This window comes from Haliaeetus leucocephalus, unplaced genomic scaffold (assembly GCF_000737465.1).
Source record: "Haliaeetus leucocephalus isolate CR32 unplaced genomic scaffold, Haliaeetus_leucocephalus-4.0 Scaffold339, whole genome shotgun sequence".
NCBI lineage: Eukaryota > Metazoa > Chordata > Aves > Accipitriformes > Accipitridae > Haliaeetus > Haliaeetus leucocephalus.
In genome coordinates, this window is record NW_010972775.1 from 7,958,310 (window position 1) to 7,979,417 (window position 21,108).

Consider the following 21,108-nt stretch of genomic DNA (forward strand, 5'->3'; position numbering starts at 1 on the left):
AGGAAAAAAAGGAATTGTTGTGTTTGAATTTATAAAGTTTGTTTATATACACTAAAGATGTTTGAGGGTTTTACCATTTTCATTTATTCATGCAGTTTTGACTCATGCTAAAATCTGCTATACAGTGATTTAAAATCTAAAAATCTCGAGCCTTACCTGAATAGGTAAATATGATTTTAATGTAAAAGTTAACTGAACTTAGTTGTGCTAGGATTGCATGTAGTATACTAAGCATCATTAAAATAATTAAATTACTAGTAATTTAAATCAGTACTTCAATTAAAACAGTTAAACAGCAAAACATTTTCCAATAGAACAAAGTTTAGTATAGCGTTTTTAGATAATAGTTATTTGGCTTGTCATATGGTTATGGCAGATAGCTCAAGCATTCTGTATGTTGAGATATGTTTTAGGTTTTGAATGTTACAAAGTAAAAAGTTCAAACTCTTTGTTAACAATGTTACCTATTTGGGAATATTTTGTTCTATTAATTATTTAACTTTCCCTTCCTTATGGAATAATTTAGGAAAGTCTTATCTGATAGTAGTCACTATTAGCATTTCGAAGTATTTAATGGGAAATGAGGCTTCTTTTTCCCTTAAATTCAACAAAATGAAATTTTTCAAAGGCTTATGGCAGTGATTCTTTCAAATAGTAATCTTTTTATTTCTGGTGAGCAGGTGTTTTTTAAAACTTTAAACAATTTAAAACTGATGGTTGCCCTTCATTAAATCGCTGATTGATCACATTGAGAGTAGGCTCATAGATGAACAAAGCACATATTTCAGCTTACTGTTGTATCACAAAATCTAAATTTTTTTTTAATGCATTTTCTTTACCACCTCTGAAACTATCAGGATATTTAAATTTAACATAGCTGTGTATTTTTAAAACATTTTACTAGATGTATAGTATTTTGAATATATTTGGTGAGTAGTTTTTTGTGTTCTTGCTCATTTTCTGTTTTGTCTCGGAAAGCGATCTTCACACCTCACAAATGTTTTCTCCTGGGCTGGATGAAGGTGAACGTTGTCAATGCTTTGAGAACAAAATGTCATTCTAGAAAGAAAACACAGCATGTAAGCATGATGTTATTTTTTAGGGCTACTATCTGTATTAAAAGTGTGCTCTCTGGATACACCAAATCTGACTTTCTTTATCCTGTCTTTTACAGGAAGGTATCTGATTGTTTTTATGGGCTTGTGAGGAAAGAGATGCATCTGGCTGCCAGATAGTAGGTACAGAGTAAAAGGAGTAGACAACTCCCATGTACTGACTGCATTATGCCTCCATCTTTCTGTTACCATACACAGCATGCTGTCCTCCAGAGCATACCCTCACAGTGATTTGGTCTTTGTATTCTCAGTGGCCATTGTCATTGTTTCAACTCTTACTATTACTACCAGGACTGCACTATTTAGCCTACTAGTACTTAGTTGGACTACTAGTATTTAGTTGTGAGGTTGCAAAAAATCAGTTATGTAGGATGCTAACAACATCAGTAGCTACATATGCTACAGAAATATTTTCCATATTTGGAACTCAGATATGTTGGAATCTGGTATTTTATTGCTCATAATAGTCTGTTTATTAAGTACTTTTTAAGTTTATGCTGTTACGTTGTGTCTAAGTGTTTGTCATTAGATAATCTAACAGGAAAATTTATCATGTCTATAAATATCACAACATTGTGAGGTAAAGGTACATGGAGATAAAATATTGTCAACAGTTTGTTCAAATTCTTGAGAAAGCACAAGACAACTCAAAACACGTCTTGTGTTTACTACCTTTTTTTTAATATTGAATTTCCAGGATTGATAATTCTTTGATCCATGATGTTTGGTCTTTCCAAGACAACTGAAAACTACACAGTCCTTTCTTTGAGGAAAATACTTTTCTTTGAGTGTCCTTTGTTCCTCCTTTTAGAATCACCTAATAATCTTTCATTCCCCCCGTCCTGGTTTCAGCTGGGTCACATCTAGTATATAAACTGGGGGGAGTGGGGGCGGGAGGATGGCTGCTCGGGGACTAACTGGGTGTTGATTGGCGGGTAGTGAGCAGTTGCATTGTGCATCATTTGTATATTCCAATCCTTTTATTATTACTGTTGTCATTTTATTAGTGTTATCGTTATCATTATTAGTTTCTTCTTTTCTGTGCTATTAAACCGTTCTTATCTCAACCCAGGAGTTTTACTTCTTTTCCCGATTTTCTCCCCCATCCCACTGGCTGGGAGGGGGAAGTGAGTGAGCAGCTGCGTGGTGCTTAGTTGCTGGCTGGGCTTAAACCATGACACCCCCTCAAGCATTAATACAGTAATTCAACAGTAACATGTCATTTCCTTTCCCATGACAAGCCCAGATCGCACACAACAAAACCCAGCACGTAATCCGTATCCACTAAAATCTTGACACAAACTCCCACTTCTGTTTGCAGAAAAAAAAACAACTTCTAAGGAGCCTTAGGTAGCTGAAGACACCAGCATCATTTTTTGTTAGTATAATAATTACCCACCTCAGTTACCCATTTCCTAGGATTTCTTTAGTAGTACATGAGTAGTATTTGGGAGAGTAGTAATGCGGGAGTATGTGCCAAGTGCTGGGTTAGGATAGGAAAATACTTAAAAAATACATTTTCAGGGGGACAAAACCCAAGAAAATATGATCCCTCCTCTGGCCCCCCAGCACACACAGATGGTCTTATGAAAATATCTCTAAATTGTCTAATTTCTGTCAGTATCAAAGAGATGCAGGTCTCCAAATAAGTATTGTTCCACAGAAAGTCTGCAGTAGTTATAACTGCTGCTGGTAAGAAAGACACTGCAGCAAGGAATAGCCACCTTCTAACTGAGCCACAGTTACAAGGTAAGACATGCTTTTCTCATTAACCTTAATTAAACTGCTCAGTTAAAATTTCTCAAAGGATTAAAGCAGTGGGAATCATTACAAGTTTTGTTATTCTGTCTTCTGGCTGAAATTTCTCTGTGAATAAGCAGTTTCAAATGTGTTATTAGCATTACTGTATGTAGAGAACAAGGCTACTCAGACTTATTGATCCAGTTTCAAAGCAATCAGCGGGGGGAAAAAAAAAAAAACCACGCACACACACACACACACCCCAAAAAACAAAACAAACAAAACACCAAAAAAAACCAAATACAGAGTTCAGTTTCCATTCTTTTTTTTTTTTCTGGAAAACTGCACTCTGATGCTACTTCAGAGTTCAGCTGACAAAATTCACATCCCTGAATAAAAAAGCACAACCAGAGTGCAAAAATTACTGTCAAATACCAGTGAAAGTCTGGTGTGTAGAAGTATAGATAGTCTTTTTGTTTTCTAGGACTGCTGACATTCTGTTTGCCCACTACAGAAATTTCACAATATCTGTAGTTGAAACTTTACTTGCACAGTTTATCACTCCAGGAACTTCTTATACAGCCTGCACAGTGTAGTAATTCCTTATAAACTGTCAGATGCTGGACTGGCTCTTAAACAGATGAGACAGAAATAAGGGATTTTTATGATAAAGCCCTTAACTTCAATGAATAATCAGATGACTAGTTCTGCATGTGATGCTTCTAATGAGTACTTTCAGGAATGATGATGTTGAGATTCTCTATGAAGTAGGTATTGAAAGTCAAATAATTAAGATTTGGCATATTTTTAAAGTAAGAATTTGAATTTTTCATGGCCTTAATGTTGGAGTCAATATTTATCTTAGGTAGTACCTTGTTTCTTTGAAAATTCATATCGTCCTTATGGAGTGAGATAATCACATTCTAAAAATAAGTCAGAATTCATCATCAATTTTTGTCAATAATTGTGTAGAAAAATTGCATTGCAGAACTTGTTAAAATTCTTCTTGGATCTGTGTGCTAACTCCTCTATCCTCTATTCCCAAGTATCAACAAAATTGTCACCCAAGGTTATTATGCCTTAAACTCAGATTAGTGACAGTGGTGAGCCAGAACACTTCCCAGTATTCATTTCTGACTTGGAAACAAAGAAATTCTTTAAGTCACTTAAAAATCATGCAGTCTGATCTGAGGGGGAGGGGTGAAATCCAGACGTTGTACATGGTTGAATTCACCATTGGTGTGAGTACTGGGACTCAGTTGCTTGTTTTTGAACTAGGATACCCTGTGTGCCAAATATCTGTGGTGTTATTATAGAAAAACAGTGTTTTCATTACACTTACTTTTGCTGTGTTTCCCCTGCTTTCACTCTTATTGTCTTCACTATAAGTCCTGGTCGACGGGTGCCTTTTGTCCATGGTATTATGGTTTGAACTGTGTCCCAGATATTTTCCCAAACTGCAGTTCCTTCCCATTTGAACTTGATCATTATTAGCTCACCAATATCAGTGTCCAGGGTGATGAGAAAAGAGTAGGTTTTATTCCCATTAATACCTTCAACTCTGCAGAAAACAAAACCACAATAATGCTGTCTTAATTATTATGCATTAAAGTGAAAAAACTAGTTTCTAAGCATCTATGTTATGTCTTTTGTCTACTAGAGCAAATGCTGACCCCCACTGTTGCCTTTGCTTTTGTTAATACAGATAGTGTCCATCGTGAGAAATATCCAAAATTCTTTACCTTAATTACAGCTGTTTATTTATTTGTGCTTTAATTGATTAGACCTCCCTGTGTTAGCCATAGGATGGACCGAACATAAGTGGACAGGATACTTAATGTTCAGGGAAACTTCCAAGATCACTAAGTTTGTTTTATAGAGGTTTTTCATGTAAAAACTCTATGAACTTTGTAAACGTTTGTGATATTTAGGGAATATGGGTGAAGAGAGGACAATTTCCAGTTCATTTTTACTTAGCTGTACTAAACCATTTCACTCACAGCATGATTATGTACATGATATGGTATTATAAATTGGCACCTTGTTTTTCACTTGTACAATGACATGTAATATGAATACTCACAGTGTGATGGGCAGGTTTTTAGCATCCTCCTTAGTGCCTGTCAGAGAGATGGTAAAAGTAGGGTCTATCGGCTTGCCTTGGATTTCATTGATGAAGTGGATCTTGAACTGATAATGATAGACTGTAGAAAGGAAGAATTTGCAAAGCGACGAAATTAATGGTCAAAGAAGCAATAGATTTCTCAGGCAAAAGAGTTTTGTCTTTCAGAGCAGAAACTTGATTGATATTCCATTTTATTTTTTAAACAGATTCATTGCAATTGAAACATCATAATTTCTTCTGATTGCTGTGCTGTGTAATCCCTTAGGGTTTGGGGCCCTGTTGCTCTATTTAAAAGGATGGAGAAAAAAGGTAATCTGGGTTGAGTTCCCTTCATAGGATAAAACGTTATTCCATGGGAAATGTTTCTGCTTTTCTGAAGTTTAATTGTTACAATTTCTGGCAAGTCCTCTATCTAATCACCAGACAAATCCTTATGACTGGACATGGCTAGAGATGCATGATACAGATTGAAGACCTTACGCAATGTAGTCAGGCTTTTTCTCTGATCGGCTAGAAAATTGCCCTGCGAAACAGATGACTCACAAACTTTCCTTCACTGCATAATGATACATTGTGCTTAACGTGTATCCATTAACAATATGACTTTGTCCAAGCACATTGCTATAAGAAAGATGTCATTAATACTTCGAGATTTGGTGGGTTTCTAGAAGAACAGTGTTTAGGAAAGTCTTTGACCTGAGTATTGTTGGAATGAAGAATGCCTGAGAAATCATAAGCATACCGATTATAAGCAGTTTGACATTTAGTAAATTATGGAAAAAAAAAAAAAAACCAAACCCAAAACTACCAAACATAGAGACCATGTGCACGCAGATATTGTCAACTAGATTTGAATGCTCAAAACTCTTCTGTCTGGTGATTCTACCAGCCACCTTTTTGACAAAACTGATAGATTTAGGTGCTAAAGAAGAAAACCCTAAGCAATTTCTATTAACAAAGACCACAGAGTATTTGGAAGAATTAGGGGTGTTGTATTTATCCTTGCAATCTGGTCAAATTATGGATGGGAAACTGTTCTGGTAAACATTATCGCGCACTAGTTCTTGAGTAGAAAGATGCTCTTTCCTCATTTCGTCTCCTCACCCACTTCAGGCTTCCCTACATCTGAGAATTGCTCCACCATACTGCTAAGGGAGTCATCTTTTTATGTATATGCACAGATAGATTTTTGTTGTTGTTGTTGTGCAGCTCTGAGTGTTCACAATGGAAGGTATTTGCTAGAAAAGCTGTATCTTTTTGTTGTTGTTTCATGGTTATTGTATGTTAATGAATAATGAATTTTCTTTTGAAAAGGTGTCACTCAGTAGAAAACAAAATGGCTGATTCTTTGCTGCAAACCTCATGAGGACAAAGTATGCAGAGAGGCTTGTTTACAGATCACTTATTACTAAGCTGTCTTCCTCTGAGTTTTCTCTCTGTGTAAAAATTTGTTCTGGTGTATGTTCTGATAAAGCCTGGGCTTTTGCTGTGGTTATGATGCTCACTTTAAGGAAGAAGGTGAGCGTATTCATATAAAAACTCTGACTCAGGGTCCCATCACAGCTTTATTATAACTGTTGACTTCTTTGTAGCAACTATTTTTTTGTTTGAACTGGATTAAAGTACGCTCCAAAATATAATGCTGCTATTAACTTGAAAAATGAAACATCAGATTTCGTGAAGACGCGGAGGATTGTGAAGTGTAATGCTGACTTTCTCAAATTTCTTCTGTTTGGGCTTCTCACATGATCTTCAAACATTTTTTTAAGAACATTACAAAGATGACTTTGTACATGCCCTCCCACAGTTGCTGCCTTGTTTGGGAACTTTTGTGAAAGGAAACCATTGTCTGGGGCACTGATATCTGCATATGCGCCAAGGACGTTTTTTTGAAGCAAAACCAGTTCCAAGCATAAAAATGCAGCATGTTTAAAATTGAAATCAAAGCCAATAGGACACAGATATTTTAGCACAAGCTGAAAAATCATCTCAGTGTCCAGACAAGAACGCAACACAGGGATGGTGTTTCTATGCCCAGGTGTGGTGGTAGCAAACACCGTGTCCTCAGAGCAATTCAGTTTCCTGACTGACGGTGACCTGACCATACTGCAGCAAAATAACATCAGGAACTAGACGCAGCCTCTGGAATTTTTAAATCTGCTTCAAGTAGCTTCCTGAGGCATTGTAAGAAGTATAAGAAGAGATCCAGCAGATTCAGCTGCTCTGAGTATCAGTCAGGGCTGAGCAGATCCCTCTGGAATCATCACTGAATACTTCACAGCTGCACTAGTGGAAGACTTCAAAAATTATTTTAAAAGTACCTGAATTTTTGTATTTTTTTAAAAATCTGCGATGTTGTCATTGAGTACCGGGCACTGTGGGGAAACAAGATGTGTAACGCAAGCAGCTTTTTTAAGCATTTCTCCTCAGGACTGGAAAGCCCTTGCGCATCCATGCCAGGGGTGCGCTGTCGACTTTCAAAGTGCTTCCCCAACCCCAGCCCCTTGGGCAAGGGGACAAGCGGGCCTCCAACAGGAGGGAGGCACCCCCTTTCCGCCCACACCAGGCAGAACGGGCCAGCACCGACCGCTTGGTGAGGAGGCCAAGCTGCCCAGGCTGTGCTGCGCTGTTGCGTGCCACGTGCTTCATCGATAGCCAGCAAGCAGGTAGTGAGGAGGAACGCCACGCGTCCAAAGTCCCCACACCGAAAGTCCCTTGGCAGACGCGTGTCCCTGCCATTCATCCCACACAGTCCTGCGTGTTCTCGCTTTAAAACGTATGTAAACCTTTCCGCTGGCAGGTGAACGTCTGCTCACCGGCAGCAGTCGCCTCGTGGGCCCTCAGACAGACAAGTTGTAGCTAGCCTACAGCCAGGCCCACGCCATTTTGTAAGGGAGACTGGCAGATAGGCCCCGTTTCCCTGTCAGACTACTTCCCCTCTGGTAATACGTGCAAGAAACCACGTTGATTGTCTCTCGGAGCTTAGAAAATTGTCACTTGGTGCTCTTGATAAAGTAATGTAATGGAGATAAGGCTAGAGTACCGGTCACTTTATTTTAGTGCTACAGTTCTGCCCTGTAAAAGTCCATGCTATTCTGTTGTCTGTCCATTTTTTGAAGAGCAATAATTTATATGTCATCTTGTAGACTACTTGCAGCTAAAATTTGGGCAAGCTTGGAACAGGAGGTTTTACAGGCCCCCTAGAGCAATTATGCTACTTTTTTGGCTTGGCTGTGTGCCTGCATATGCTACAACAAACTCGCACAGGCCAGTTGTGGGAAAATCCTGTAGATCAGGACACCAAGCATCTCTGAGGCCACAGATCCACAGTTAGCCTGTGGCAAGCATGCAGCATGCTTTTTCCCACAGAAATACTGAGAGTCAGAATCTTGGTGAAAGGGCATCAAGACAGCCTACTGGGATTCTCAGTTGACTCAGCAAATTGATTATTCCCACAGAATTTATAAGCTTTAATAAATGAGTAAACAGGATCACAAAGCTTAGGCTCATTCTCACACTTCGTGATCGATCTGGAGACTGTAACAAGTATTCCCACAAACCTTTGAAAGGCATATGTGCTCTTGTTTTCAAAAAGAGTTGTCTACTTTTGGGGAGCCTTTCCTCCCTGATGTTGTAGCCCAGTGTGTTGCACCGGCTCTTTCTACAGCTGAGGCACATTCCTTTGTTGAAAGTGTTGATGTCATTGCACCAGTATGCTGTGCTTTGCTTATCGTTGTGAAGCAGAGAGTCGATGAACAAATGAACTGACCTCTCATGGGCACATTTAACAGTTTGAGTGATGCCTGAAAAAATACAAACAACAAAATTTTGTGTGCATTTCAACTGCAGAGGAGTACAGTAACCAACTATAAACATATGTTATTGTTTTCCCCCCACCCCCTTTATTAATCAAACATCCTGATTTTGCCTCAGAAATCATACATTGTAGCAACTTTACTTTTAGGATCATCCAAAATATTTTGGCTGAACCCCTGTGATAATAAAATTGAATAATTTGCTGCTTAAACTTCTCTAGCCTGACTGTTTAAGACTGTAAATATGAACCTTGATTTCATCGTCCTGGCTGTTTTGGTCAATATGAAATACAATATAAAGCTATGTGCAGTCTTTCAAATCATGCCACGCTAAAGACAGCAGTCTCATTCTGAATGGTTGAACACTTGTCTTTCGGATGCTTACACAGTAGTATCATATTTTGTCCTTATCAGAGTGACAAACTCCCATGTTGAATTGAATTTTGCTTGCACCTACTACTGGGGAAAAAGGAGCAAAAGAAAGTATTAAATACATTTAAAAAATTATTAAATACGCACATCTGCTTTTATGAGAAGTATCTTTTTCTTCCTGAAGTGTCATCAAATTACAAAAGTTATTTTTTAATGTGTAATCAGGATATATCACGATGGACTATTTTTGCAATGAAGTATGCTGGGCGTACAGTACTCTTTTGGCGTTTTTCAGTGAACAGTTCTGGTTGTCACTGTGCATCAGTACCTTGTCTTTTTTCAGTATGTTGCATCAGTTTATATGTTTATGTTTAGGTACATTGGAAATAAACTTCTATATATAAAACCTAGCCTGGAACAGTGGCAGTCAGGTCCTAGAGAGAGCATCATCTGTGCAGCTGAAGGACAGGGAGTTAGGAAAAGGTGAGCTAAGGAGGTGAGTAGTACAGCCCTGTGTTTTATTTGACTTGAAATAATTGCACACTATATGAATCTGGCTTAATTAGAGTAAGTTTTCTCATTTCCTCTACTGCTAAAACGAATACCTTTGCAATTATTCTGAAGTGCTTGACAGAAGGATGCTCATGGCCTCATTTTCAGAAGTGCTAGGCAGCCAAATTCCTTACTGGAGTCAGTAAGAACAGTTTGAATTTAATACATGTAAAAACCAGATAACTAATTTCTAGAAAAGAAATTTCCTTGCATATAATGGGAGTATTATCTCCCATTAGATACTGTTTAAGATCATAGAGATATGTAAAGTTTCCCGGAGTGTCAGTGCAGTTCCAATGCCACTTCCCGTTTGTGCCGTTGGTTCTTACCAGTGATTCCGTATTGTGCAATGTGGTTATACACATGCATGATGTGACAGCCAGGCTGAAAGGTGCCTCCATTGGGATAAAAGTCGAAATGAGCCACAGGCTGCTTGATGCCAACACTGAGACCCATGTGCTGTTTAGTGAATGTATGAATTGCGTCTACGAAGTTTGCATCATCTGGAGATAAACGGTCTGTTGGTGACATTCCTTCAAACAAGGGACCAGCAGGGTCAAGGCCTGCAATAAATGCAAATAATCCAGTCGTGATATAGTACAGATGGGCTGTTCTTTTACTGTTATGAGAAAAGCCTGTGATAAATCTTTAAAAACAGACAGCGCTGGTACTTTACAAGGTCTTTCACTGATAGAAACAGTGCTAGGAACACTTGTCCTGAAGAGAGTACATGGTTACACCAAAAGATAAACACAGATGCTGTAATAAACAGTAACTGCTACATGCACAAGGACACAGGCCCAGAGATAGATGTGTTTGTTATAGACAAACCATGCTTGCTACTGCTTTGTCACTTGAGGGATGTTTATTTAATTTTGTTCTTTCATACTCCAGAGGTCATGCATTTCAGAGGCCCTTTTGAAGACACCAGTCCCACAACAATGTTGACTTTTAGCCCACATTTGGGACCTGAAACTTTATGCAGCTTCACTTACTGCTTAAAAGAGCTATGTGTCTGCTAGATGTTGTTTATAATAATTCTTCAACTTCAAAATTATTCAAGGCAAATTATTATGGTATTCAGAAAAATAATATTCCACTTATGGATTCTTGCTGATTTTTAGTTTTCTAGATATTTTTATATGGAGCCCTTTTTGGCTGGGAACTGATTAATGGAAAAGGACTGCCTGCATAGTTTAAAGCTGCCTTCAGTTTTGAGGACAAGCCTCTAAATTTGAGATTCTTCCGTTGGTACTATGGACTAACGTAGTTTCATAGATGTAACTGGATAAGACTAATAACACAGGCTACAGGTAGGGAGTCACCCTGAAGGCAACTATTTTTAATAGCTTTTATCACTATGAATTTTTGGAGCTTATTGTTACAAGTCTGAATAATTTTTGCTGAGGAATGCATGTAGCTGTTACAATAAATAATGTGTGTTAATGTTTTTTACTTATCCATTATCGAAGTTTGATGTACTACTATGGTTTGAACAAGCAGTGCTATTGAACTAAAGTCCTTCAGCGTATACACAGGTGTAATATCACGACACATTGTGTAAAATCAGCTTCTTGTCATGCAGGCACTGTCACAAGAGCTGATTGTATAAGGGACTATGATATGTGGCAATGAATCCAAGGTCAGAATTGGGACTTCAGACTACAGTTGTGCATATTTGCCTCACTCCCAAATCAGATTAAAGTAAAATGTTTTCTCTGATAACTTAAATGTAGCTGATGCGGGCCTTGTGTAAAATGCTCTTCTGTTTTTGTTTTTTGGTTTTTTTTTTTTAAGCTGTCACTGTCCATTAGATGTGGTACTGTATACAGTGTATCAATAACCTTAGAAATGTATTTTCATTACACTCATAATTAGTACAGTTACAAAACATTACAGAAGGCTCAAAATGCCACTAGTCAAAATAATCAAGTGGTACGGTTAACTTTGTTTACTTTAAGCATCTATTAGGGATGCTCTAATGTTATGCTTCTTGTAAAATGTAATCCAGGGCTATACTTTTTGCCACAGAACTGACTTCAATTCACTGCATGAGCAATGTACCACAATTGAAAGCTCAAGCACAGTTAGAAAATTTCCTTAATGTAATTTTCTTTTTAAAATGAGTTGCTAACAATGAACCGTGTATTTGAATGGCTTTGGGTCAAGATAGTGACCAAAGATCCAAGGTTAGTGGCTAACATTTAATTTAAGGTGTTACTGGGAATGGATATGAGATAAATTCAAGCAACATAAAACTTGAATCTTTGGTTTATGATTTGTAGTCCCCACACTTGTATATTCTGTATGTCATAATTTGGACTGAGGTAGGAAAGATCAAAGCTAGAACTACTATGATACTTCATTTTGAAAAGTGTTTTCATTAAATTTTCTAAATCTAATTTCTAAACCAATGGGATGAAACTTCTAAACTGTGGCAAATATTACTATTCAACAGCTAAATATTGATATGACATTGATATGTCAAATATCTATGTAACTTAAATTAGTTGACTGTTACATTTCTTAAAGTTATAAGTCTCTTACCTGTAATTCTCCCAATCTTGTTTGTACCACTGATATAACTTCCAGCAAATCCTGAAACATGAGCTCCTAGGCTGTACCCAATTAGATGAACATTGCTTCTGGAAAATTGAATAGATTCCTGGAAGATAGTGGCAGCTTGATTTAGATGCAGAAAATGTGAAAAGTAAACAGTGAAATACTTACTACAAGCTAGGTATGCCATGAATAACAGAAGAAATTTGTATGTTGATGACGGAGGTCAAATGAGGTGCATGGATCATGCAATAAATTTCTTCGTTGGCTAAATGTTATTCCTTGCCTCCTTTTCATGCAGCAGAAAAATGCCACACATTTGGGCACTGCTACTTATGTGCTATGCTCAGGAGAACCATCAACACAGATAGTAGAATTTTTGTTGATGTTTCTTGCAAGTGATGCAAATTTGCCTTGCCTCTTGTCTGCAGCATTTGACTTTCCTGTGACTATAAAATGGATATCTGTTCTTTAACTTCAGTGTAAAACAATTCTTTATTGAAAGTGCCGTGCTTTTTTTTGCCTGACATACTAGCACAAGCCAAATTAGAAGCCAAAGTATCAAAATATTGATCAGACATGCTAAGTGATACAGCAATGACATTTCTTGGATTGATTTGTACAAAACTGGGTATCCGATCTGAAACAAACTTGTTGAAGCAGAATTGGCCTCAGGCCCTTCTTTCTACCTAATCAATACTATCTAGATCTTAAGCATTTCACCTGAGCTGCAAGGCTCGAAGTTTTTCTGACTTGTAAAGAAATATGTGGCATATTTTTCTCACAGGAAAGGCAAACCTCTGTTTTAATTTCATTGTGGATATTGTCTGCCCCAGTGGGGTGGCTTTGCAGTCTCAATACCTGTCTCTTGTGAAGATGAGGTGAAACTTGGCAGCCGCCTTTTGAGAGAGGCAAGTCTTAGAAATCACAAGGTCTGACCAATTTTCTTGGTAGGTGTTATTGAGATGGATGCTACTGAGATTGTTACTGATCATGCCCTATTAATTCTTGGACTAAGAGCACCAAGATTTACTTTATTTTTATTCTTTATTAAAAAGTTGTACAGCACTGCAAGTTGTTACATCCATTGAGGATATCTCAAATACTCGCCTGCCTGTAAGCAGACAGAAGCATAACGGAAAGATAGTTATGGGAGTTGGAATGAAGGAGTTTTTAACTGTTAAACTCAGGAGGGGTGCCTCTCAACAGAAAGAAGGTTTACTGCTTGAACATGCTCAGTTGAATGCTGTGAAAATTTATGGCATATTTAAATCCTGGAATATATCACAGTACAAGAGAAGCTATCTACAATGCTGGAGCAAGGGGTCATTTATTCAAGCCTTGATTTGTTTGCTGACACTGGAGGAATCACAGGTTCTCTTTATTGTTGACAGTGTGGTGTGTCCTCTTGGGAACTGATCAAAGTCCATCGTTTGATTCATTCAATAATTAAACAGCTTCAAAATATGACTTTAGGCTCCAGCAATTTAAACTATATTTGACCAAGAGCTAAGGTTTCTTGTAATGTCACAAAGAAAAATAGTGACTCTGGCTCTTCTGCCTTCTCTTTTGTGCCTGTTGTCCTTAAAGGGGCATGGTATCTGACAACTTCTTCTAGCCCTGCCATTCCTGTTGCAAACAGCTTAGCTCTTCAGTGGTATTTGCTACAGATATTTCAGCTTTGCAGTGTATCTCCCTTCCACCTTAGCTGTCACCGTATTTAAATTAATGCATTAAAAAATTTATTGTGAGGTACAGAAGTATAATTTCATTTCAGATTAGGTGGCTTAAATTAGTACTAGAGATAGATGAAATAAGAGTTGCTTAGGGTGCCTGGTTTGTATGAGTGATTCTCATTCTAGTGTTTGCTTTCTGCCTTTTCTTAAATAGTGCTGGAGACCAGTGATCCATTGCAGACTTGTCTGCAGCCTTTTCAATCCAGCCATGGCCACTGCTCCCTACGTAGGAGGGGTTTTGATAAGTAGTCACTACATTAGTGTGGCTCTGTACTCACTACTGTCTCCATGTCATCTGCTTTGTGAGGCATGTCTGTCCTCTTGAAAGGTCTCCCTTTACATTCTGGATCTCTAAGCCATTATTTTAGAATAATCTTTGGGGAACTGAGGCAAAAATCAGACACAATGTCACGCTTGAATTCTGCATTAAAAGCAGAAATTAAGCACAGATAACATAAACCCATTTTACTGAACTAACCACTTGCAAATAATAATGTGTGCCTGCTTTCAAAGTGTGGGAATCTGTCAGTTGTCTGCACACATGCTACTTGAAAAGCTAAAGTAGCATGAAATCATCTCACCTCTAAAGACATATGAAAATATTTTAATAAACAAGACCACTTGCTTTTATCTCTTGCATGATGAAAGTTTTATGAAGTCATATGAAAGTTTATGGAAGAAAAATTTGCAATGTGTTAAAGAAACTTAAGTGATTAAAATGAACAGCGTTAACCAGCGTAGTATTTCAGAAAGGTGGTAGAAGCATAAGAACAGGTAAATAGGCCTTTTCCAGTGAAACATGTGTTGATCTGGGGGCTCTTACCTCCAGCCATTCCAGGAAGTCTGCTATCTCCTGTCCTATGTAGCGTGTATTCTGTACAGCAATGGGATAGTGCTGGTGAGCAAATGTAAGCCAGTCTGCAATGATCACATTAATTTGTTTATGCTGAGACTTCAGAGCTGCTGCCATTTTCCAAATCCAACCTTCTAACATCCCATCCACCTGTTTTATTAAGGAAAAAAACCAACCACAAAAACAAAACAAAAAACATTCTTAAGGTAAAGCAGTCTCTGCCAAATATTTCTTGTGAAAACCTCAAGGAGACAAAAACCATGATATCAACAAGGAGGGCTTAATGCTGATAACTAGATTTTAGCATGCTTCAGTACTGAGAATCTTTGGGGTTTAGTGGACAAAAAAATTAGGAATGAATGTATGAACTGTATAATAATTTGTCTTGTAATAAGAACTGTTATGAGGGATGTCCCTAAGTATTTTCACTCATCATGAGATAATTGATATTACTGATGAAAAAGAAAGACAGAAATGCCCAGAAAATTTTTGATTTGTTAATCTGCAAACTAAGTTAGTGTGAATGATAAATTTCAATGGCAGCAGCTTCAGGTCCATGGTTTGTCTTTGAGGAGGGTACAGGTTTTGAACAAATTCTTGTTTGGGAGGCTTGGCTAAAGTAATCTAGGGCAATATTTCATCCAAATCAGCTCTGCTGTTATTTGTTAAGAGAGTTATAAGCATCAAGGGTTCAAAGTTTCTCTGCATATTTACAGATGTGCAAGAAAGAGTCATTTTGCCATTTTATGTGATGACATGGGTTCTATGAGAATTGAGGATCTGTTAAAATGACATTATTTCTTATCCTGCCTTTTCTTTTGTTTCTTTTTCAACTGAGAAGCTGATTAAAAGTCACTCTTAGTACTGCTATGCTTTTGAGAAAGGTTTTTGTGGTAGCTTTTTTGGTTTTGTTTTTGTTTTTTTTTTACAGTTTAACTAGAAGAAGTTCAGTGATAATTCATTGATATTGAAGGCTTCATTTTCAGCCGAAGGGGCTTATAGAGAAGTTCTCTTTAAAGGTGTACCTGTGAGAAAGACGTGGGGAGATTGTGTGCACTTCTTTTCAATAAGTCTGTAAATATCTGGCAGTGAACATATCAGAGAAATGAAACTGGTATTCAGTCCTCCAGAGGCATAGCACATTAATTCAGCTACTTGTTCGAACTCTACTGGCTTTAAACCAGGGCTGAAACTAATCCTTGGCATGGGACTCCCATATGAAAAATTGCTTGTAGACTCTTCCTTCAGAATCTCAGCAGGGAATATTCACTTTGTATTATTTCTAGCCATGATTGCTACCAGGGAAATCCACCATCCTTCTAATCACAACCTTTCTCCTGAAGTTACTTTTGGCACTAGCATAATAAGAAGGAAAGTATATCAAATCAGATGTAGATTGAATTAAAAATAAAATGTGAGTTCATACCGACCAGCCATGGACTATTATCACCAGAGGAAGAGAGGCATTGAAACTGCATTTGTCAAGAGTCTCCAACTGATTTAAAAAAATCTGACAGCCTTCTTCAGTTGTATCTGTATAAAGTCGAAATTTGGTTTCTAAGTTTTGCTGATCCTTCTTTGTTCTAGTGTGCTGACTCTGTGATCCTAGTGCCTCTGAAATGAAATTCATAACAACAGTCATAATAGCATGGAATCTAAAACCTGAAGAAGTTACTAGTTAAGCACAGTTTATAAGACAGAGTAAACTAGTAAGATTGAAACTCTAGCTATATAATTGCTGCCTACTCCAGGTGGGCCTAAGCTGTACATTTTGCGTCAAAAAAGTGATCTCTTTCAAAGTTTGAGATGGTTTAGATGTGCCTCTGAGTCTGTCTATTTGAACAATAACAATTACACAGGAAATATTGATCTTATTGCTATGGGCCCTTATAGAATGCATAAGTATTTAAAAAACACGGTACAGGTGTTGTGACTTTACAATGTTAGTGCATGCACAGGCAAGCACATTCATAGGCTATTAACTCTGCAGGACGTATTTTACCAATGTTCATTTGCTAGTAATTGCTGAGCAAGCATCATTACACTAAAATAACCATTTTATTCAGGGTTATAACTCTGCTTAGAGACTTAAGTGACTGCTTAAAACTATTAGACCACATCGTAAACGATTCTTTTTCTCTAAAAAGGCAAGATGAAATGCTCTTGTTCTAGTTGTAATATTTTTGGTGGTTTCATTTTTAGATAAAATAGCTTGGTATATATAGAACAGCATTTTTAGAAATGTCTATTAAGTATCTGGGATGGTATCTGTATTTAAGAAAGTGGGGGCAGGATGAACTGTGGTCTTATCAACGTTACAAGCTTAGAAGAAAAAAACATGAATATAGAAAAATTGCTGAAAAATGGAGTAAAATAAAGCAAAAGCTTACAAAAAGCACTTTGTAACATGCAAGCCTGGTGTTTCTTTCGAATAAGCCTTCAGACTGTTTGTTTATCTGAAAATAATCCATATAAGATAGAAAAAATGGGGATTAGTAGAAGAAAAGTTAGGGTGTGATGAACTAGACAAATGAAAGGTTACAGTTGTTTGTGTTGGAAAGGAAACTTTTAGAGTGGAGACAGTTTACTGATGGAGTTCCTTGGGGACTGTTTTTTGGCTAATTTTGTTTAATATTTTCGTTAAAGAAGTAGGCAGGAAAGTTACAAGACTGACAAAATTTGGGAGGTATTTGCTAACACTGAGGAGACCAAAATGTTAAACACTAAGAGCCTGATGACCTTGAAATTACAGCAACAGAAACAGGTAGAAATGTCACACTATGAAGTGCAAGGTCATACAGTTGATAGGAATTTCTCTATAAATGGGGGTCATAAATTGGAAGTGACACAAGAGCAGAGACTTGACTGTAGTAATCGGTAACAAAACTGACTATGAGTCACTTCTGTGATTTGGCTGTGAGAAAGGAAAATATAATTCCAAGGTGCATCAGGAAGATGTTTTCAGTAGGAAGAGAGAATATTAGTGCCAGTAAGTTAAGGCACTTACTAACCACATACAGAACAGTGTGCATAGCTCTCGTTACCAAGTTCAGGTGATACCAATTCAAGCTACAACAGCTGCTCAGCAGCAGTGCTAAAATGGTCAGGGAGAAGGCTTTTGTTTTTATTAGACTTAAATTGTGAACTATTCTTGGAGATGAAAATGAAGTATTTTATTCACTGACAAAGAAGTTAAAATTATCTGTGTTGGAACAGAACACACATCAATTTTAGTTCTTATATTTTTCTTGCATAAAAATTCCTGAATAAAACACTAATATTAGAAATATTGTATTGTATTTTATCTTCTAAGTCAGCAGATTTAAATTTTTTTTTTTACATCACAACTCTTATGTCTGCAGATGTTTTCAGAAAACATCTAAAATCATAGCATATTCATTTCTGTATTATATCTGCAAATGTATCCTGAGGTTCTATGACATTGTTGTCTTGATAAGATTTTGATAATTTACAAGGTGGTACTGGTACGTTTACAGATGAGCTTTTATCCTGTAAGCCTATTTAGTGATGGGAAACTCCCATATTTATATATCTGTGGTAGTAGCATCTTACAATGCACAGTACGAAGAACCCTAATGTGAAAGCATGCTGGTTTTGGATCAGACTGTATTTTTGCCACGTCAGTCTTGTTACAAACTTTATTCAAGGTTTTATTTTAGTATAATAATAAGACATGATATAAACAGCATATTTAATTTGGTTAAGTAATTGGAAATTCTGGCAAGAAAACTCCCAAACTGATCTGCACTGGATGAGCACTGTTTTCTATTTGTCGCTAATTATTGTACGTTCCAAGTAACTCCAGGCAATGTTTCATAGCTAGGAAACATCGTTGTAGAAAGCTGTTCAGCCTTTTACAACAGCTGGAATTTAAAAAGCTTCAAAGTTAGCGAAGGTTTGGTTCTCAAAATTCTTAGCTTCAGTCTCACATTTTTCTTTAATAGCACTTTTAATCGTGATATCTAGCTAGGACTAAGTCTGATCATTTCTCTGCTACAATGTCTACTTAAGAGCATTTCTTTTGGATTTTTTTGCTGGGAGAGGACTCGGTTTCTGAAAAAAGTAATATTAGGAGAAAGTGAATCTAGATAAAGAATTGAAAATTGGAAAGAGTTTTAATGATGTTGATATTCTTAACCTCAAGTTTATCCAGGCTTTGGTGAGTAGTCTCTACACAAAGATAAGTATTGTGTTCTATTTTTAGCACAAAAAGAAAAACAAACAAGCACAAGTAACTTGTGCCTGTTCCATTGTACACATCCTTTCTTTGTTTTATGCCTTGTTTTCATTTTCTTTTTGCGCTCTCAGTGTTTGTGCAATGCAAAGGCACTTTGTCACTCTCCGTATTCTTTGTGCACACTACAGAAAACAAGTCTAATAAACAGTTGTTTTCTTTATACATTGACTGTGAAAGTGCTGTGTTGCTTTAGTGGGTGAGCTTTTGGCTTGCCAGTAAGTCTGGGAAAGGGAATTAAAAATACAATTTGAACTTCTTCATGGCTGTCAAAAGTTCCAGTAGAATCTGTTGTGTTATTAGACAAAGAACTGCTACGATCTGTCAATACATGTAATGACTTGGAGAAGGAAATAGAGTCTGAAGAGCTTAGCTTCTACAACAGACTTTTGCTAAAAATATCATACCAGTGACTCGGTGACATGATCGAAGGGAACTGCAAAGTTTCATAGGTGAGTTTACAAAAACAACAAAATAAAACTGCTAAAAATTTTCCCATGCTAGTTGCAGCTAGAGTGCTGAGATCTTCCTGAAACTCCAAAGAATTTCTCTTTGGAAAATTAGCCCTTACCCAGGTGAGTGAGTTGATGACTTGATTTCCTTTTTCTCTGAAGATCCTACTCTAACATGAATTCTTTCAGGAAAGGCAATGCAACATGGCCACACTGATCCATGTGTTATCTCACAGATTACCTTCACACAGAGCAGCATGGTAATCACAAGCAAGAAATGTTGTGACTTCTTGATACCTCAGAGGAGATTCAGCCCTTTACCTTTCCTTACTTTGTGTTAATGATGTTTCTGTGAAGTGCAGTAAAGACTGTAACTGAAGACTGGGTTTGTAAATACTACTCAACTGTAATATAGCAAAGTTTCTTGTAAAATGTTTTGTGGTTAGTTTTGGCAGACAAACCAAAACACTTTTACATTTCGCCTGAGTTAATCATGCTTTCTTGCTGAAAAGTAAAACCAGAAGAGTGATCCCAGCTGAACAAAATGAAGCTTTTTTAATTGGGATTAAAAAAAAAGATGCCTGCATACCTGGTAGATGGTATAGTAGCCATCCAAATTCAATGCACGTTGGGATGTGCAAGATAAGAGTTCAGTTATTGTTTCTCACAATTAGCATTTAATTATTATTCACATTATTAGTGTTTATTGCTTTAGGTGATGTCCATCCTGCTTCTAATAATGTGAGCTCCAAACTAAGATGAAAGGAGCATATGAAGAATAATGAGAAAGCTAGTAAATATGAAGAAATAATTTTTTCTGTAAAAAGAGGTCTTGCAAATAGTAATAATAATAATAATAATTCCATATGGACCAAACTCAGATTATTTGAACTAAATCTTCTATTTACCTGTAGAAGCAGGTTAACCCAGGACACTGATTTGGATTGAATCACCCCAAATGATAAGGCATATGGTTTTCTTAACGATGGCATTTTTGGAGTCTCCTTTGAAATTTACAGATGTGATAGTAATGCTTTAAGGCTTGTAAATGAAAACTTTACTGGAAACTAGACAAAGGTCTGGACACTGGCCAGGGTTTGAAACCATGAAATATCGTATGCTTTTTTGCAGAGAGATCCAGAATCTAAAAGTATTTCTTTCTATATCATGTTTGATTGGGCATAAAAATACGACTATAAAATACCTGCTTCACATCACAAAATTTGCCTAAAGATGTGTCAGGAATGAGGACAAAGTATGGTAGGACTATGTAATGTCAAGAGCAAAATTTTAATATTTGCTAAGTCATACATTTTAAATTCATCTTATGGTACAGCATAAAAAAAATTGATTAAAATTGGCATTCCCAATTAAGGAAAGTAGCTTTTCTGGCTAGGAAAAATAGTGTTCAGCATCCTTCTTCCTGTCATGGAACTGTACAGGAAGAGTTTCTCAATAAGGTCTCACTGAAGAGGGTTGAAGAGGATGTTTCAATGGAACTCACCTAATCCATAGACAATTGAAAAATAAAGTA

The 21,108-nt window shown here is 37.0% G+C and overlaps 1 protein-coding gene across 1 annotated transcript; it reads right to left on the reverse strand.

Annotated features, from left to right (window-relative positions):
* Nucleotides 1–946: 946 nt before the first annotated feature.
* Nucleotides 947–20,566, reverse strand: LIPC (lipase, hepatic). The gene is made up of 10 exons (XM_010572273.1): nucleotides 20,483–20,566; nucleotides 18,903–18,972; nucleotides 16,294–16,529; nucleotides 14,838–15,017; nucleotides 12,267–12,384; nucleotides 10,049–10,282; nucleotides 8,541–8,783; nucleotides 4,939–5,059; nucleotides 4,198–4,416; nucleotides 947–1,059 (listed from the first exon to the last, which is right to left on the reverse strand). The coding sequence occupies exons 1-10, from the start codon at nucleotides 20,564–20,566 to the stop codon at nucleotides 954–956; spliced, it is 1,611 nt and encodes a 536-aa protein (XP_010570575.1). The 3' UTR covers nucleotides 947–953.
* Nucleotides 20,567–21,108: the final 542 nt, after the last annotated feature.

What these genes read in the sequence shown, in the direction of transcription:
- LIPC (XM_010572273.1), bottom strand. Translation starts at nt 20,566, where the DNA reads ATGCCATCGTTAAGAAAACCATATGCCTTATCATTTGGGGTGATTCAA. An exon ending in CAAAAAAATCCAAAAGAAAT is followed by an intron (nt 16,530 to 18,902) that starts GCTCTTAAGTAG and finishes TAACTTCTTCAG; the next exon opens with GTTTTAGATTCCATGCTATT. An exon ending in TAATAGTCCATGGCTGGTCG is followed by an intron (nt 15,018 to 16,293) that starts GTATGAACTCAC and finishes TTAATAAAACAG; the next exon opens with GTGGATGGGATGTTAGAAGG.